Source organism: Conger conger, chromosome 14 (assembly GCF_963514075.1).
Source record: "Conger conger chromosome 14, fConCon1.1, whole genome shotgun sequence".
Lineage (NCBI taxonomy): Eukaryota > Metazoa > Chordata > Actinopteri > Anguilliformes > Congridae > Conger > Conger conger.
In genome coordinates, this window is record NC_083773.1 from 44,024,051 (window position 1) to 44,043,819 (window position 19,769).

The 19,769-nt window shown below is 44.8% G+C and overlaps 1 protein-coding gene across 1 annotated transcript in view; it reads right to left on the reverse strand.

Annotated features, from left to right (window-relative positions):
• LOC133110354 (acid-sensing ion channel 1) overlaps positions 1-19,769 on the reverse strand; it is a 288,095-nt gene that overhangs the window by 227,838 nt on the left and 40,488 nt on the right. The window contains exon 2 of the mRNA XM_061220385.1: positions 14,800-14,995. Coding sequence (XP_061076369.1) covers positions 14,800-14,995 — 196 coding nt within the window. The remainder of the gene's footprint in view (positions 1-14,799; positions 14,996-19,769) is intronic.

Consider the following 19,769-nt stretch of genomic DNA (forward strand, 5'->3'; position numbering starts at 1 on the left):
CCTGGTCAGGCTCATAATACGTAAAGGTTATAAGTAACCTGATCAGACTCATAGTACCGTGAGGCTATGAGAAGCCTGATCAGACTCACAGTACTGTATGGCTACAAGTAACTACAAGTAGTACTACAAGACAGGGAAAACTCATGGAGTGAGGGTCCTGGTGAATATAACTGAAGGTGGGTGCTTGTATGTCCCTCAGAGGCTCCATAAAGACACTAAGATTAAGAATAATTAACTCTCAAAGCATTACAGGAAAGTTGGGAAAAAATATATTGTCACATGTCACAAAGAACACTGCAGGAACAGCCTTAAAATGTTATAGTTCTGCTGCAGTACAGTAATTTTTTTATGTCCAATGCTAATTTTATGAGGAATGTAAGCAGTGTTACAATAACAGATATTTCTATACATTTAATTGGAATATTCCTGAAATGGTATTTGGCATGCATCATCCTTGAGGTTTTCATGACAAAATGACAACCATCAGGGTTCACTACCAGCAGGTGTGTATGCCACTCAACTTCAGACTCAAGTGACTTCACATTTCTTTCTTTCAAACAATAAGCGTTGAACCAAATATAAACTCCATCATATCCATCCAGTACCCCTCACATTCTGTGTTAGCTAAACTTGTGTTTATCAATCCTGATGCAAAACTGGAGGAAAAACACAGAAATATGAAAAATGAATGTACACAGGACTTTGAAATGGATCAAAAAATGAATAAGTAATCTCCAAACACTCTTTACTCTGTGTAACTATATTAAACACAACACTCTCTCTGGAGTTTCCGCTCTTTAGCCCAAAGGCTAAGACGCTCCGCTAAAGTGCTTTCCCAGGGAAACGCACAACTCCCAACTGGACACTTACTGTCACACTTGAGTTTTGGGAATTTATCTCAAAAGCATAAACGTGTGGGATTGAAACCTACAACATTCTACCTAAAAGTCCCAGGTCTTCAGGCCATGTGAAAATACCAATATCCAACCTGTTATCCTTAGGGCAGGGAAAATCAACCCACTGTGTCTGCAAATAAAGGGATGAGTATACATATTAAGCATTGCATGAGAGAGAGAGAGAGAGAGAGAGAGAGAGAGAGAGAGAGAGAGAGATAATTTCCTTCATGGAAAAGCTGGAGGGGTATATCACTATTCCTGTTCCTGTTTTTATGTGTACACTTTGGCAATATTAACAGTACCAATACATTTAATGCCAATAAAGCATTTTGAATTTGAATTTGAGAGAGAGGGGGATGGATAGGGAGGGAGGGAGGGAGAGTGAGTCGGGTATAAATGATGAGCCCCACTACTCAGGAAGACCTAGTTTTTTCATGAGCAGGACATTCATTATTCAGCAACTGGGATCTAATTCATAGTTGTCTTTGAGCACTCCGTAATAGAGAATTGATTGATCCACCAGAGAGGGAGAAGGGGGGAGGGTGAGAACTGCACAGGCTCATATCAGTGGATGAGTCCATTGAGCTGGGATATGGAGGGGGGCTGCATAAGTTCAACTGAGTGGATGAGTCCATTGAGCTGGGATATGGAGGGGTCTGCATAAGTTCAACTGAGTGGATGAGTCCATTGAGCTGGGATATGGAGGGGGGCTGCATAAGTTCAACTGAGTGGATGAGTCCATTGAGCTGGGATATGGAGGGGTCTGCATAAGTTCAACTGAGTGGATGAGTCCATTGAGCTGGGATATGGAGGGGGGTGCATAAGTTCAACTGAGTGGATGAGTCCATTCAGAAGGGGGGCAGGAAGGGCTGCAATGGTTCCTATAAGTAGATGGATTCATGGATTTCATGTAATAAAATCTCAGAAGATTTGAAGGCCAGTGATAGGGAAAAAAAAGCACACTTGCGAGCATTGGTAATAAGCAGAACATTACCATGCTTGGCATGACGGCATACGTGACTGAACTGAATCAGACAATATGAACACACGACAAATCACTCGCAGCGTCTCATTTCCACGTCTGAAAATGTCCACCCAAGAACATTCTCTCACAGCAAGCAAGAGCAGGTTCTGAAAAGCTATTTTATTTTGTTGTGCGCTGGTTAAATCCGGGGATTGTCAGAATTACTGGGAGGGAAATATAAGCATAGTCGTACCTGGGTTTAGAAGCAGCAGTACGTGTTGAGGGCTCCATGGGGATTGTCATTATTGATTAAAATCTCATTACTGTAATCCCTTCATCGGCTGTCGGGAGAGGAGCCAGCGGAGGCAGTAATCATGGCAACTACCACTGTAAGCATGTGACAGCGGGGAGAAGAGTGGAATCCTGCGATACATTAAAGAAACTCAGGTAGTTTTACACGTCTTCCTGAAGTTCATATTCCCTGAGCCCAAACAAGATGGGAAACTAAAAGGGCACAACGCATGGATGAAAGAACGTTATTCAGAACATTTCTTCCCAGGAACGTCCTGTTACGTTTGTATTCCCGAAACAGCATGATTATATCAGTGACATCACCCGGTGAATAATATGCTTCAATATGGAGGAACTGCGCATATATTTTCCAATACATGCCAATCATTTTTGCCATAGTATCTCCAAAGGTGGTATGCATGTATAATGCAGATTATTCTTCAACAACAAACCTGTTCAATTCTATGTCTTGTATTTTGTTGAAGACCGCAAACTGTAAATATGTAAAGTTCTCAGAGGCCATATGAAGCTCTTGCAGTTCTATCAGCCCATTCATCAGCCCACATTTCTCTGTGTGTTCAACATTGAATTGGGTTCCTTTTTATGTTTATACGTTTATACATGAAAACCAACCATACTATTTGGTGAAAGCTATTGCAAGACATGAAGACTGAAAACAACAGCCTGGATCCAGTAAATATCAGTTTTTAAATTTGACCTTTGACCCTACTCCCAGGAACAAAACAAAGATGAGCACCGCTAATCACAGAGTCTGACGCAGAATGCTGGAATCAAAGGGATTGGCGGATACTTTCTGTCTACTTTCTGCTTCTGAATCATTCCGTGAAAATTCAACCAGACGTGTGGGTGTTGAGCACTCCAGTTTTGCTCAAACTTGATGTCAGTACTTCAGCGTGGAAGAGAACTGAAGGGCAAATCTTTTTCTATGTATAAGCAGCTCCCGCCCGAAATTTTGGAGAGGAGACACGCTCTTTACCATATAATGAAAGGCAACAGGACAGAACACAATAAAGTGTGACTGACAGTGGATGAACTGTATATTAACAATCAGTTTTTTAGAGATTCCACGATAACAACATGGCAAGTAGAAATTTTCCAACCTTTTTTAGGTTTTTCCTTTTTTTTTTTGAGGAGACAGATGAGCAACTCCAGTCGTGTTTGGTCATTTTGAATGGGGATCTATAGCTTGCCAACCACATTATCAACTAAATGTGTCCCTTTGTGACTAATGGGTATGATGTTTTCGCTGATTATGTCCGGTCGGTTTAAAGCATGTGTGTGAAGCCAGAGTCAAGAGTTGAGGATCCTCCCTCATTGTATGGAACAATCAGGTGGTTGATGGATATGCATCTCACCCGGCTCTAGTCTTAATATATCCAGCTGGAGATATATGTTAGTGTTGAGGGATGGTATGTTCTGCTGTAGTGTTGAGATTCAGCCTCTATTCTTTTTTTTCCTCATGTTTTTGTTGTTTGCTTTATTTTTCCTTTAAGAGAGAAAGGGGTGTGCTTGGGGCAGTATTGTGGGGATAGGAGGTTGGATTGGACTACGGGGCGACAGATATTTTTAGATGGTACAGGAAGGCGATGGGAGGGGGAAAGCAATTTAAGGAAAAATTTTATTTATCCCTTGTTCCTTATAATGCACATTGTGGAGTATTTGACCATATAAAACACACCTTACTAATCTTAAACCTAGCCTCTAAATAATGGGAACAGAAGTAGTTTGTATCACCAGCTATAACTTCAATGGCCTAGCAAATAAAAAAAGACAACAAGTATTTACCTGGTTAAAAGAGAAATATTACCCTATTTTGTCTAGAAGAAACACACTCTGTTCAGATGAAACTATTTGGATGGAGGAATGCGAGGGTCCAATATAATTTTCACAAAAAATTTGAGGGGAGTCATGATCTGTTTGAAATAACTTTAATTATACTCTTCAAGCTTCAAAATTGGATCCTCAAGGAAGGTGGATCATTTTAAATAGAGTTATTGAAGACAAACAAATTTGATGATCCACACTCCTTTGAGTCTACAACACTATAGGAGCCTCACAATTTACAAGTAAATATCTCATAATGGTTGGAGATTTTAACACGGTACAGAATGAATACATTAATAGATCGTAATGGAAATAACTCAACCACTCATCACCTACGTGCTTCTACAGAAATCAAATCAATAATGAACACAATGGATCTGATTGATATTTGGAGATTAAAATATACAGAAATTAAACTTACACAGGTATACATGGAGTAGACAGAATCAGGCAAGACATATACACCAAGCACTTTATTAGGGACATTTTGACTTTATTACACCTACTTATTCATGCGATTATCTAATCAGCCAATTGTGTGGCAGCAGTGCAATGCATACAATCATGTAGATACGGGTCAGGAGCTCCAGTTAATGTTCACATGAAATGATTATTGGTGGCAGACAGGGTGGTTTGAGTATCTCAGAAACTGCTGATCTCCTGGGATTTTCATGCCCACTAGTCTCTAGAGTTTGCAAAGAATGGTGCAAAAAAAAAAGTGAGCAGCAGTTCTGCAGACAGAAATGCCTTGTTAATGAGAGATGTCAGAGGAGAATGGCCAGACTGGTCAAAGCTGACAGGAAGGTGACAGCAACGCACATAACCACACATTACTACAGTGGGATGCAAAAGAGCATCTCTGAACACACAACCCATCATAACTCTAAGAGGATAGGCTACAGCAGTGTAAGTGAAAAAAAAAAAGTAAAAAGTAAAAAATAAATACCTAATGAAGTGCTCACTGAGTGTATATAAACAGCACCTGAAAACAAACCTGTCTTGCACCCACTGACCCATACATTGAACCCCTTTCCCTCATTTCAACCTTGTTGCCCCTTTTTCTTTATTATGTTTCTTCTTCTGTTTCCAGTCTGTCTATAGATGGTAGAGTCACCTGCCTACCCCCAACATATACTTCTTTCTTTACTGTTTTTATTTGTCTTTTCATTTTTCTCTTCTCTATATTTTTAGTTTAGCTGCAGGACTGCAAACCCACAGTAAGTCAGCTTTTAAACTGAGTTGGGAATTATAAGTAATGGGTGTACATGTGTAACACCTTTGCACATGTTGCTTTAAAACCTTTTCCTGTACAAATAAATAAATTAAAATGAAATGAAATGAAATCAGTTTTACTGGAGTGTGTTGGTGTTTTACTGATTGTAATGTCAGAAACTCTGTGACTGGCGGAGATGTGCTTTGTATTTTCCACAAATAAAATGTGCAGTTCCTTGTGATGGCAGCACGGATGGTGCAGTGGGTAGCACTGCCGCCTCACAGCAAGGAGGTCCTGGGTTCGAATCCCCGTCTGTGTGGAGTTTGCATGTTCTCCCTGTGTCTGCGTGGGTTTCCTCCAGGTACTCCAGTTTCCTCCCACAGTCCAAAGACATGCAGGTTAGGCTGATTGGAGAGTCTAAATTGCCCGTAGGTATGAGTGTGTGAGTGAATGGTGTGTGTGCCCTGCGATGGACTGGCAACCTGTCCAGGGTGTATTCCTGCCTTTCGCCCAATATATGCTGGGATAGGCTCCAGCCCCCCTGCGACCTTATTCAGGATAAGCGGGTTTGGATAATTAATGAATGAATGAATGAATGAATGAATGAATGAGTTCCTTGTGACTGGCAGCCAATCACCGTTGGTGTGTGAGTGTGTGTATGAATGGGTGAATGGGAAGCATGACTTGTGCAGCGCTTTGGATAAAGGCGCTATATAAATGCCAACCATTTACTTCAGTGTGTCTCTATGTCCCCTCTATGAAACAGCAGGTCAGGGGACTCCATCACTGCCCTGTCCATCTCTTTATTTTTAAAATATTTTTTCCCAATTTGGTAGCCAATTGTACCCCGTCTAATTCAATTAGAGCTAGTATTAGATACACCACCCACACCCCGTCCCTCGGCAGCCCTACGAGAGCGACACACCTTCTTCAAGCCCTCTCGCCACATGCTGGCAATCTGAGGTGCCTGAGGTGCTTATTGTGCGGCGATCTACTAACCCTGCCAAGTCCCTCCCCCTGGAGCAGCGAGCCAATTATGCTGCTCCACGTGAGCCGGCCAAACTAGGCTTTTGGCAGGACCGAGAATTGAACCCCGGTCCCCAGTGTGCAACTGCAGCAAACTGCAACCGCAAGTCTGCTGCGTCTTAGCCTTGCGCCACCACGGCCCCCTCGCCCTGTCCACTTCTGCACGTCAGTATTCACTGCGTTTCATGATCTCCTGCAGGCAGCCCTTTGATTCAGCAGTCCCCTCATTAATATTAAAGAGGCTAATTCTTCTTCTTCACTGCCATTCGTTTGCAGGTATGAGAGAAGTCCGCACAACACAGGAGACTTACAGCTGAGAGGGAGAGCGAGAGGTAACGAGAGGGAGGGAAACTGAGAAACAGACTGAGAACGACAGAGAGAGAGAGAGATAGAGAGCGATAGGGAGAGAGAAAGACACAGTAGGGGAGAGTTGGGCATGCTGTGAACATTTGCATACAGAGAGCTGTACAGTCCTCTCCCTGGCTGCAGCCAAACCAGCCGTCTCTCTCTGAGAGGGGAGGTATCGCTATTTATCTCTCTGGCACCCAGCTCGGTTCAGAACAGTCCTGCGCTGCCCTCTGCAACAAGTCCCCCCCCCACCCCGCCCAATCGATGTGCCGCAGAGCCAGCTCCGCGGCGTGGAAAAACGCCACAGCGTGTCGCCAATTACAGCTCCCTGTGTCCCACAACTCCCTGCAATCTGCCTAATGCACAAACACTCGCTTACTTAAAGGGAGTTTACTGCGGAACGCTCTAAATAAATAGGCAGAATTTTCTGAATACGGAAGGGTACAGGGTGTATATTCCACTGCAATCTAATTAAGACTGAGATTTCGCAATATATTTTTGCCCAAACCTTGTGCAGTAGGTTGATATCATTTATTTTGATATTCCATTCGCGTTATGACCCAAAACTGGGCAGAACTCCCACCCAGAACTGAGCCAAGCAGGAGCCACTAGCCTCCGTTGCACATACAGTACAGGGCCAATACACATTACCAAGTAAACAACATATAGAATAGAATAGAGTTTTATTGCCATTTGCACAGGTACAATACAGTACAGGTACATTGGAATTCTTGTGCGTTCTCTTCCAGTCAGGCAAGTAAAAAATACACATAAATAATAAATAATAAAGGTGAGGCTAGTGCAAGTAAAAACAGTGCAGATGTACATACAAAACAATATAATACAATACAATCCTATATAAGACAAGAGTAAGTAAAATAAAAAATAAAAAATAAATAAATGAAAAGGAGACATTTCTTATTGCACATTGTTGTATTTTGCTCGATTTACAGTGTATTGCACATGTTGAGGAATGGATATATTGCACATTCTGTGTGAGTGGGGGCAGATAATGTCAGTGGGGAGTGAGGTGTTTCCATCCCTCCTTAATGTCCTGTGCCACTAGCCTGACAGCTGTTGTGATATTCTAAAGCCACTTGCAGTATGTGGGGATGACACAACACTACACTGCAATTCAGCAAATGCTCGGAAACCTGTGTAAGCACATTTCAGATGACGAGAGCAACACAAGAGCTTGAGATCAACATTGCACCCATTTCCCCCTCATCTCCTTTCCTTTCCCACAAATCTGGAGTAACTAGTTAAATCTGTGAGTCAATCCCATTGACACCGACTCTCTATGGGGGTGACATGGCTCAGGCAGTAAGCAGTCGTCTGGCAGTCGGAGGGTTGCCGGTTCGATCCCCCGCCCGGGCTGTGTCGAAGTGTCCCTGAGCAAGACACCTAACCCCCAAATGCTCCTGACGAGTAGGTTCTGCCTTGCATGGCAGCCAATCGCCGTTGGTGTGGGAGTGTGTGTATGAATGGGTGAATGAGAAGCATCAATTGTACAGTGCTTTGGATCAAGGCGCTATATAAATGCCAACCATTTACCATCCTATTAATTTGGAAGAACACAACACGTCGCAGCCAAACAATTTCCCATCAGCCACCTCTTCCTCTTACCTGACAGCTGAACTGCACAGCTGGCGATTCAGAACATAGAAGCGTAAAGAACTGAACTGTAATTTACTTGAGGACAAGAGCATATCACTCTCTCCTGTGGGGGAAGTGGTGGCTGATGGGAAACTGAGTGCAGCAGAGACACAGGTGACTGAGGAGTCTCACGCATGCAGAGAGAGGGAATATTCTGGCCACCGAAGCCCTTCCTGCGTTGGCAACACCACAGCCAATAAGCTACCGCAATTTAGGGCTTCTGGCCAATTGGAATTTAATGCCATAGCCTTAGGGAACACCACTGTATTAGGAAAAAAATCAATTAGGGGTCCCCAAACCCTGGTCCTGGAGAGCCACAGGGTCTGCTGGGGTCCCCAAGCCCTCGTCCTGGAGAGCCACAGGGTCTGCTGGGGTCCCCAAACCCTGGTCCTGGAGAGCCACAGGGTGTGCTGGGGTCCCCAAACCCTGGTCCTGGAGAGCCACAGGGTGTGCTGGGGTCCCCAAACCCTGGTCCTGGAGAGCCACAGGGTCTGCTGGGGTCCCCAAGCCCTGGTCCTGGAGAGCCACAGGGTGTGCTGGGGTCCCCAAACCCTAGTCCTGGGGAGCCACAGGTTCTGCTGGGGTCCCCAACCCTGGTCCTGTACAGCAGTGGTGTGTGCTGGTTTGTTGTCATTCAGAACTTTAATTGAAGGAAATGACAGTGAAAACCAAACCAGCAAACCCTGCAGCGCTCCAGAACCAGGAGTGAGGACCCCAGCAAACCCTGCAGCGCTCCAGAACCAGGAGTGAGGACCCCAGCAAACCCTGCAGCGCTCCAGAACCAGGAGTGAGGACCCCAGCAAACCCTGCAGCGCTCCAGAACCAGGAGTGAGGACCCCAGCAAACCCTGCAGCGCTCCAGAACCTGGACAGAGAGCTGCTGCTGTAATTCATTCTCAAGTGCTTATTAATTAACAAGAAAGAAAAAAAAAAAATCAATATGACTGAGAGCCCGCATATTCATACCCTGCATATTAGATTACTTGTTGGCTGACATCATTCATTTCACTTCATCCAAGTGAGCACCTGCAGATCTGGGCGCAATTATTAATTACTTACCCAGAAAGACCTGGGGGCATCTTGCAGCGAAAAGAGCTCTAGATTACTGAACCCCAGCAGCTCCAGATTACTGAACCCCAGGAGCTGCAGAGCTCCATATTACTGAGCTGCAGAGCTCCAGATTACTGAGCTGCAGAGCTCCAGATTACTGAGCTGCAGAGCTCCAGATTACTGAGCTGCAGAGCTCCAGATTACTGAGCTGCAGAGCTCTAGATTACTGAACCCCAGCAGCTCCAGATTACTGAACCCCAGGAGCTGCAGAGCTCCAGATTACTGAGCTGCAGAGCTCCAGATTACTGAGCTGCAGAGCTCCAGATTACTGAGCTGCAGAGCTCCAGATTACTGAGCTGCAGAGCTCTAGATTACTGAACCCCAGGAGCTGCAGAGCTCCAGATTACTGAGCTGCAGAGCTCCAGATTACTGAGCTGCAGAGCTCCAGATTACTGAGCTGCAGAGCTCCAGATTACTGAGCTGCAGAGCTCCAGATTACTGAGCTGCAGAGCTCCAGATTACTGAGCTGCAGAGCTCCAGATTACTGAGCTGCAGAGCTCCAGATTACTGCACCCCAGGAGTTGCAGAGCTCCAGATTACTGAGCTGCAGAGCTCCAGATTACTGAGCTGCAGAGCTCTAGATTACTGGACCCCAGGAGCTGCAGAGCTGCTGAGCTGTGGTGTTACTGAGCGTGAAGACCGCAGAGCTGTGGCCGGGGCCTCATTAATGCAAGCGGCCGGCGGCTCTCCGAGGCGGCTCTCCGAGGCGGATTGTAGCTTGGGGGCGCAGCGGCCACGGGACGGCCACAAATCCCCAGCCGCGACGGTGGGATTACGAGCCAAACCGCTGTCCCCCCCAGCACATCGCCCACGCCGGAGCGCGTCTCACAAAACACAAAGACCTCGTGTGACTCCCAAACTGTGCTTTTAATGCCGTGTTCCGTTAAGTCGGTTTGACGGAATGCCATCGGAAAAAAAGAAGAACTAAATTTCCGAGCCTTTCAAAAGCTGAAACTCCTGAGGGCAGAATGATGAATCTCTGACAACCCTTTCAGCCGTCAGAGAGCGTATCTTTGTTGTGTCGTTATTGTTTTTCTTGTTTGTTTTTTTTGTTCTGTGTGATAGAACTAGATTTGAACTTGTGCATATCATTTTTCTGTGTTTTTATGAGGAAAGTGTACATTTTCTGCACCCAAGTCACTCCAGTGTTTCCACGGAAATTAAATCTCTGTGCCGACCAATAGGTCACCCAGTCATTCTTTTTTTTTTGTGCAATATAATATTCTGCATATCCACTATAGAATAACAGAAAATGTAATGCAGGAAGTGCGATGGGTAATTATCTCCATCCCAGTGGTCCTGGGGTACTGCTGGGGGGAAGAGGTCTCACACTTTCATGACCAAAGTGACTTCCCCCTGCTTTGAGGTAAATGATCAGGGATACAGGTTAGTGTTCACAGCAGGTTGGGCTGAGTTTAAGGCCCCTGTATGATGGGCTCTCCAAAGGAGTGATGAACAGGAAGACAGGAGGAGGGAGGCTGGAGGTTTAAACCAGCCAAACAGCCAATCAGAACCTTACACTTCTCACACAGAAGAATGTGCCGTGTTAAAGTCCTTCTTCCAGCTGGAGTTAAAACTTCAGCGTAAACTGGACACTAACAGGATGTCTATTTAAAGCTGAACATTTTTCCATGTCTTAGTGAGGAAAGGGAAGGTCAGAGAAAGCACTCCAGTGTTTCTACTCAAATTAAATCTCTGTGCCAGGCATGAGGTCACGCAGTCACTCTGCTGATAATGGACCCTGGCCCACGAGCTCACCCCACTGTACTCACATACCCCAACCATCTTACCGAGGACCGTCTTCATCTTCCTCACCTTTGCATTTTGTCTCTCAGACATCCATCTTACTGTTTTCAAACACCTTAAGAATAATCTTACATTTTGTTTGCCTATATTTGCTCATAGCTTTGGGCATGGTTATTTGGAAATGCTGACTAATACTTTATGGGGAACAGATTGTCAGTGCGCAAAACCAAAAAATTGATTGATTGATTGACTTATCGATTGCAGTACAGGAAATGGATGATGTGTGATTATTGCTCATCCATTTATATTATGACTGTTTACGCAAAGAAACAGGTCTGTGGACACAGGAGGGAGAGATCCCTGTGTGCACAGGAGGTGGGAGAGATCCCTTTACCACACGTTCATGACATCACACATGACATCATCGCTCTCACACATGATAACAGCTTCCAGGACTGTACCAGACTGTACCATAATCACGTGTCTAAATAAACATGCACTTTGCAGGATTCTTTGCCTTGCTGTCGTGCTGCATTTACAATCAAAGAGCTCTCCTCCTCCACCTTCAACCTTGCCCACTCACCCCACTTTATACATATATTTTACTGTTTTTAGATTTTTATCGGTTTTGGTACAAATCCTGCATAGTATGCCTTTAAGGACATTTAGCAGTTTGTTAGCAATTAAACAGTTGCAAATATGTTTGGAAGGAAAACCAACATGCACAGAGGAATCCAGGATCAAGTTTCAGCACCCTGGGTTAAAGGGTCTTAATTCTCATAACATAGCCTCCTATTCCAGAAATACATATCCATGGAAGAGCACAGAAAATGTAAAAATAATTAAAATATTTAATGGTCTCCATTTTGAGCAGAGTAGGACCCCTCAGTATGTTGCTGAAAAACAGTGACACTCCTCTCTGGTTTTTATGTTTCCTTTCCTGAGTAAGATCAATGGGCTGAGAGCTACTTTATCCCAGCAAACACAGCCGTGTAATTTAGAGTATGCGACTGGAGTTGTGATAGATTATTATTGCAGGGGATGCTAATAAACTGGAATTGAAACTTGAGGGGGTGGTAATGGAAGAATCAGCATGAATAAATATAACTACCGTCAACTTTTTATTTTACAAAATAGCTGAGAGGTAGCCAGGTTCTGTGCTGAGCAGACACGCGCGTTCCTACGGCTGAACGGACGATGTCTCTGTCTTTCGCTGGCGACGCGCTCTAGCCGAGGCACGGCGCACTGGGGCCGTCTGCGATCATCTGCGCACACCGCTCTTTACACGCCATTAGGCCTCTCTGCTGAGCTGGTCCCCAGAACCACAGCTTCGTTCACATCAGCAGAACTACAACACGGACCCATCAGCACATTGCAGCAGAACACGGCACGCTGTGCTTTACACGGCTACGGGGAAAACACAAAAAGTCATGTCGGAAGCGGCCTTGTTTCCACAGGAGGGGGAGCTGCTCGGAGAGCACTGGGGATAGAGACACACACAGCACTGGAGACAGAGACACACACAGCACTGGGGATAGAGACACACAGCACTGGGGACAGAGACACACAGCACTGGGGATAGACACACACAGCACTGGGGATAGAGACACACAGCACTGGGGATAGAGACACACACAGCACTGGGGATAGAGACACACAGCACTGGGGATAGAGACACACACAGCACTGGAGATAGAGACACACACAGCACTGGGGATAGAGACACACAGCACTGGGGACAGAGACACACAGCACTGGGGATAGACACACACAGCACTGGGGATAGTGACACACAGCACTGGGGATAGAGACACACACAGCACTGGGGATAGAGACACACAGCACTGGGGATAGTGACACACACACTCCCCGCCCCGCGGCGAAGACCATCGTCACGGACTGCAAGAAGGTCTCTACAGGATTACCCTGAATAACAATACTTTGAAGTGTGTGTTTGTGTGTGAGTTTTTCTTTATTTATGTGTGTGTGTGTGTGTGTGAGAGAGATAATGTGTGTGTGTGTGTGTGTGTGTGTGTTTGCATTAAATGAATAAATTAACAAAGACAAAGAACGTGTTAGACGAATCCAATCCACGGGTTTGGTCACAGAAAGATAGAATTAAAAAGAAAGTGGGGGACTGGGCGCTTAGTCGATGCCGGCGCAGAGGCAACACATTTGAGGATAAGAACCTAACAGGTTTTTAATGAGAAACTCCCTGCACAGCCTCGGCTAATGGAAAAGGTCTGTGGGCCATTCCTTAGCTACAGCACTGCATTAGCGTCACCACAGATTACAATTCTATCTTCTTTACAATGTCAATTTTCACTCTGGCGTGAAGCAAGTGATTTGCGGGTATACAAAAACGCTAAGTAATATGAAATGACCACAAATCATTTGCTCCAGTACAGTGAGAATAGAGAAATACTGTACATAAGCTTGTGAACGTGCACACATACATATTTCTCCTCTTATTATGCCCCCTCTTTTAAACACCGACTCTTCAGAAAATGATTCACACATGCATGCACGCACGCACACACACTCACAGCTCCCAATGCATAGGAGGTGATGATCTGAAAATCCCCAACAATTCATGTGTTATTTGATACATTTCCCAGCCCAGGTTTTGCTGCATAGAACATACCCAAAAGTAAAATGGAAAGGAAAATGGAGAAAAAAGCCTAGACAAAAAGGCCACTAACCTAGATAAAACACCCAGTTATCACACAGATATAGTACTAAAATGAATGAGAAAAAAACAAACAGATATAAAGCTTGCTAACTGTGTCTGTGCTTCACAAACACACCCGCAAGCAGAATGAAAAGCTATTCCTTCTCTGTACCACTGTCATTGAGCCTTCACTGACACAACACACAGAGGGATGATTGGCACATTCGTAATGTATTCCAGGAACATTGCTTCGCTTTATATATTATTTAAATTTCAGATTGAGATATACATACAGAGATTGTCCTCTGAAATAAACAGCATCACCACGAGACTGCTTAATGCCATAATTTCATTGTCATTTGTGGAATCGATCTCCCAGTCTTTCTTAATTATGATGGTAAAGCACTGCCTGCAGCAGCAACTGACAGAACGTCTGGTTTATGAAATAAAAGCTTCACCAAAGATGACTTCTCAACGTAGAACATTTCATTTGAGGCAATTTTGTACAGACAAATGTGAATTTTAAGTTTGAGCGTTGCCCACAAGCGCAATTCCACCACTTTCCCTTTTCACCCACTGGAACACGCAAACGAAGAAGATACATGCTAGCTAGCCCGTTAGATACACGCTAGCTAGCCCGTTAGATACACGCTAGCTAGCCCGTTAGATACACGCTAGCTAGCCCGTTAGATACACACTAGCTAGCCCGTTAGATACACGCTAGCTAGCCCGTTAGATACACACTAGCTAGCCCGTTAGATACACACTAGCTAGCCCGTTAGATACACGCTAGCTAGCTCGTTAGATACACGCTAGCTAGCCCGTTAGATACACACTAGCTAGCCCGTTAGATACACGCTAGCCCGCAGAGACTAAACGCAGCTGCGTTCCTCCGGCCACTCGCTGGCCAATCGTGACAGTTGGAATCCGCCAGGCCAACTGAAAGCGGTTCTCCGCCCAGCACTCCATAACCCGCAGAGATTAAACACAGCCAACCGAGAGCAGCTGAATGAAGCTGGGGAGCCAGGACTCACCACGTCGAAGTTCTCCGCCCCGCACTCCAACCCCCGGTAGTGGCAGGCCAGCAGCATGTCTTTGATGTCGTGACCGGTGCGGTCGTAGAACTCGAACATGTTGAAGGGCCGGGGCTTGAAGTTGTGGAAGTCGGCTTTGACCTTCAGCGTCTCCAGAACACTCTCCTCCACCAGGTGTGGGTCGCGGATCTCGTACCTGCGCGGCGAGCAGAGAGAGGGAAGGTCGGTACGAAGCTCACACCTGACCGATCACAAACACCTGTGAAGCCATTTGTCCCAAATACTATGGCGCCCTGAAATGGGGGGGAATATGTATAAAACATGTTGTCATTTCTACATGGTGAAACCTAAACGTATACAAAATACTGGACTTTCACCTGTAGCAGTGGTCAGCACAGATACTCACTAATTAGTACAATTTTATAGTTGGGCGCCAGATAGGGTAAACATATCAATATATTAATATGACAAATAAACATGTATTCATGGATGCACTGGTTAGCTTAAATGACCCTCCACTACATAACAGTAAGAAAACAGTGAGTAAGAAAACGAATGTCAGCAAAATTAAGAATCAATCAGGTAAATTGCAGTAAAATAGAAATGTGCTGTTGAACACAAAATTGAACTCATATAATCACTTAATTCAATCCTTTTAATTGGCCCTTTTTTTTAGCAAAATCATTTCTTAACACAAATGTAATATTTCATGCAGTTGTCAAAGTTAGTTTTAACACAACATTTATACCAGGACAATCACATGATGCTTTTCAATCAATACATTTTAGGCAGTCTCGTTTTAAAAACACCCTTTAGGCCACGGGTGGGAAATTCCCGTCATGGAGGGCCAGTGTGTATGCAGGTTTTTGTTTCCACCAATTACTCTGGCTAAATGCTAAATGAGCTAATTGGCTGTATACACCTATTAAATCATAGTAATGACTGTCATGAATGCATTCATCAAGAAATGTAGCTAAAATGTCAGATGTCATAAATGTTAGAGCCAATCAAGTAATTAAGGCCAGCAGTTGGTATGAAAACCAGAAACATTGCCCACCTCTGCTTTAGGCCATGAAAATCCCATGATGCAGTCCAACCAATGCATTTCAATCAAAGGCCTTAAGGCCATGTAAATAAAATGATTCATTTAGTTAAAGTTCAGTTCATAAACGATCACATAAGAAGACCTTCAACCAAAACAAAGCTCACTGATTTTAACTAACCAAACACTGGCCAGGGACTGAACTGTGTGTGTGAGTGTGAGTGGGGAAAGGGGAAGATCAGGCAGGCTGACTGAAGGGTAATTGGTTAACTGGACATGGAGAGTGTGGACTGGTGGAGACAATAGGAGAATGGGATCTTAAAAATTCAGGTCCTGCTTTTCCAAAAACATCTGCATTCATACGACGACGTTATGATAAAGATCCCCTTTTACACGGTTATGCTACAATATTTGAAACACTGTAGTATGCATGCCAGGCCAGTGGGTGGCGCTGTAGCTTTGCACCACAGAATAACACCACTGGCAGCAGAGTGATTGGTGTATTAGGGTCACATGTCATCACCCACCTCCTCCCCTCACTCCTCCCACCATTTTCACAAGAATTGCGTCTCACCAATTTACACGGAAACGGTGAGGACGGTATTATCAAATAACTCCTCTCTGGAACCCATAATCAAAGGTTAACGTTTTCAGCCCTCCAAAACGCCGGTGTCATGTCAACAAAAGGCCCAAACGCAACACAAATGTGCCACTTTCAGCAGGCACCGTTGCCGTGTAAAGCCACCCTCAGTCTCCTGCCAAACATATCACGCATCAGTTCCGTAAATGACCTCTTGAACCAAAACATTGATTTAGAACCAAAAGGGGAAAAATTAAGGCATTCTTTTATGTTACTATGTTTTAAAACTACCTCTACATGTAGCATTCCCACTCGCACTTCCAACCAGTGGGCTCATTCGAATCCCTTATTTACCTCCACTTTTTATCTTTCCTGACTGCTGACCCAGAAATCGATCGAGCTCTGCCATCTTTAAGGACATTCCAATGCCTTAAATGTTCCTTCAAGGAGAAGTTAAGAACCCCCAATCTTTCCTCGGAGGAAGAAAACATCAGCGCATCCTTAGCGGAAGCATTTTTTTCGGAAAGCCTGCCACGCTATAACAAATACGCTATATCTGCCAGATATGTAACAGGCACAGTATTCAACTGACGTTTAGAGGAGCAAGGACATTCCATTTGCCTAAATCACGTTTTTCTCGACTTCCTGTGTGTTTACTTCATTTTCTTTCATCTTTTCCTCACCTCTCCCGATGGGTGGAGCTAGGGGCAAGAAAAGGAAAAAGAGGAGAAAAAGACTGGGTTGGAACGAGGCCCGTCTGTCTCCCTCACTTCTCTCTTTTTCGCTAGACAGCCCCTTTCTCTACTCAAACAGGCTTCCACCCCTGGCAGGAGGCATGTATGCTGATCTGCTACAAACCATATGTGAATTGTTTACTGACAAATGCAGAGTGAAATCAAGAAAAGTACATGTTTGTCCCAAGACTTATGGAGCGCACTGGACATCCATTCACACAAGTCGCACAGACATGCATGTACACACACACATATGAAAAACCGCATGCACACTGCATTTAACCACACGATTCAGGGTGCGGTCGACAATGTTTGACGGGTGGGAATGTCGATCGAAAGTTTAAAACAAAACCTTTTCTCCGTGTGTATCTCCCGCTCCCGCAGTGACTCCCCCTTTGATCAGAGCAGTAATAGAACTTTCCAGCCCCACCACTGCCAAGCACACTGTTCCTGGGGGAAGTGAGTCTGTTTGATTGATAGGTCTTGTTCAATGACAAAACCCATTCTGGTGTGAACATTAGTGCGTGATAAATGGTTTATCACCACAGTTGCAGTTGTAGTTATGGTGAAAACTTATTGTTCCTGACTGAGACATGATTTGAGACCAACACAAGGCTCAATATTCAGTTACAGTTCTGTTGCTGTTTGTCTGAACACTGGCCCTTGTGTATGCCCTCAAAACGGCACAGGAAACAGAGCCTGTATTTTTTATTTACAGATTTGCTTAAGTGATATCATAGAAATTTTTACTCATTTTTAAATGCTTGATCAATTACTAATGCAGGTGATTGGCATCCCTCACCTGTCAATCAAAGAAGAAAATATGCAAAGTCCAGGCTGGTCTCATGCCTCAAAACATATGTCTACGGTTTGAACGGATCCTTACATTTTTTTATTTCACAAACACTGAAAATAATTACCTCTGAAAAAAAAGCGAGCCTTGAGCTGAAATAAGGATGGGCCTACTTCACTCTATGTAAAGAAAGTGAAGCTCTTTAAAAAAGACTTTAGGACAGGTACAGAGGACTTTCAAGATTACAATGTAAAAATATGAATAGAGAAAGAACAGAGAGGACAGGACAGAGAAGTGTGGGCAGAGCTGTTACGTGAGGGATGTGGATGTCAGTGCTTTCAGAACACACTCAGCACAGGGAATTGTTCGGTTCAAAGTCACCATCCCAGTCTTGTGTGCAGTTGTCCGGGAGACGTCAGTGTCCATGAGGAGTCTGGGAAACGGTGGCTCACAGAATGAGAAAGGATCTTTCACAATGCCTCTGCTCTCTGCCCAGGGAGCAACGACACCCACATTGATAAAGTCTTTCCAGAATATTCCATTAGTGACACTTACAATTACACTAATGCATGGCGACAGAATGCAAACCTGGTGGAAATCCCAGCTGGTTCAGAGATGGTCAAGCCTGGTAACAAGATGGTTGAGACAGCAACCATGCTAGCAAGACCATGCCCAGCGGATGGGCCAGCTTGGTACAGACAATATCCATCACCAAATTACAGAGGGTATCTACCTGGAGCAGAAGCTGGTTCCAGTCAGACTGCATCTTAGGCTGGCAGCTGGAATTTCAGAGTGGATCGGGGGTAATTTTAATGCTGCTGCTTGTCATTCTCCCTCTCCTATCAGAGACTCATTTTAACCTGGGACTCCAGGTGAGAGAAATCTCTGGCCAATCAATACATCACCATCAGAAAGAATAGGGAGCACTGCTTCGGGTCCCCCAGGCTAGATCCGAGAGACACAGGGCTCTTTCCAGGGGCTTATTCTTCTTCCTTTCCTTGCTCCTTTTCTTGCACCTCGCTTCGCCCATCAGGGTAGTCAAAGAAGGGAGGTGAAAAAAGAGGTGAAGACAGTTCAATCAAGAAAAAACATGAATTAGGCAAATGGAATGTCCTTGCTGCTTCAAATGTCAGTTCGAAGCCACGTGGCAGGCGGGAAGACATCTCCCACATTCCAAAAATTATTTCCGTAAAGGATGTGCATATTTTCTTGCTCAAGAAAACTCCAGGAGCCTCCTAACTCCGGCTTTGAGTTCTTAGAAGGAACACTTAACCCGTTGGAATTTCCTTAAAGATGGCAGACCTCAATTGATTTCCGGGTCAGGCAAAGAACAAGGGAGATAGACCAGAGAGGTAAAGGAAAAAAAGGGTGTGTTTCATATGTTATGTAGGAAGGCTGAGGTCTAGTCTGAACAGCTGGGTTTACACATGCACAGCCAGGGCTTCAGGGTTTACTGATTGGGGGCGGCTGTTCCTCTCGAGGGACCAGAGCGGAGAGGGGCAGCCAGGTGCTGGGAGAGAGGGATGATTGGACAGTTCAGTGTGATCAGGCTGAACAGAGAGGTCTGATTGGACGGTACAGCATGATCATGCTGAACAGAGAAGTCTGATTGGACAGTACAGTGTGATCATGCTGAACAGAGAGGTCTGATTGGACAGTACAGTGTGATCATGCTGAACAGAGAGGTCTGATTGGACAGTACAGTGTGATCATGCTGAACAGAGAGGACTGATTGGATGGTACAGTACAGACAGAAAGGGGTAGTTAAGTACACAACATGTTATGCCAGTGTGAGAGAGCAGCTATTGGGCAGCTAGAAAA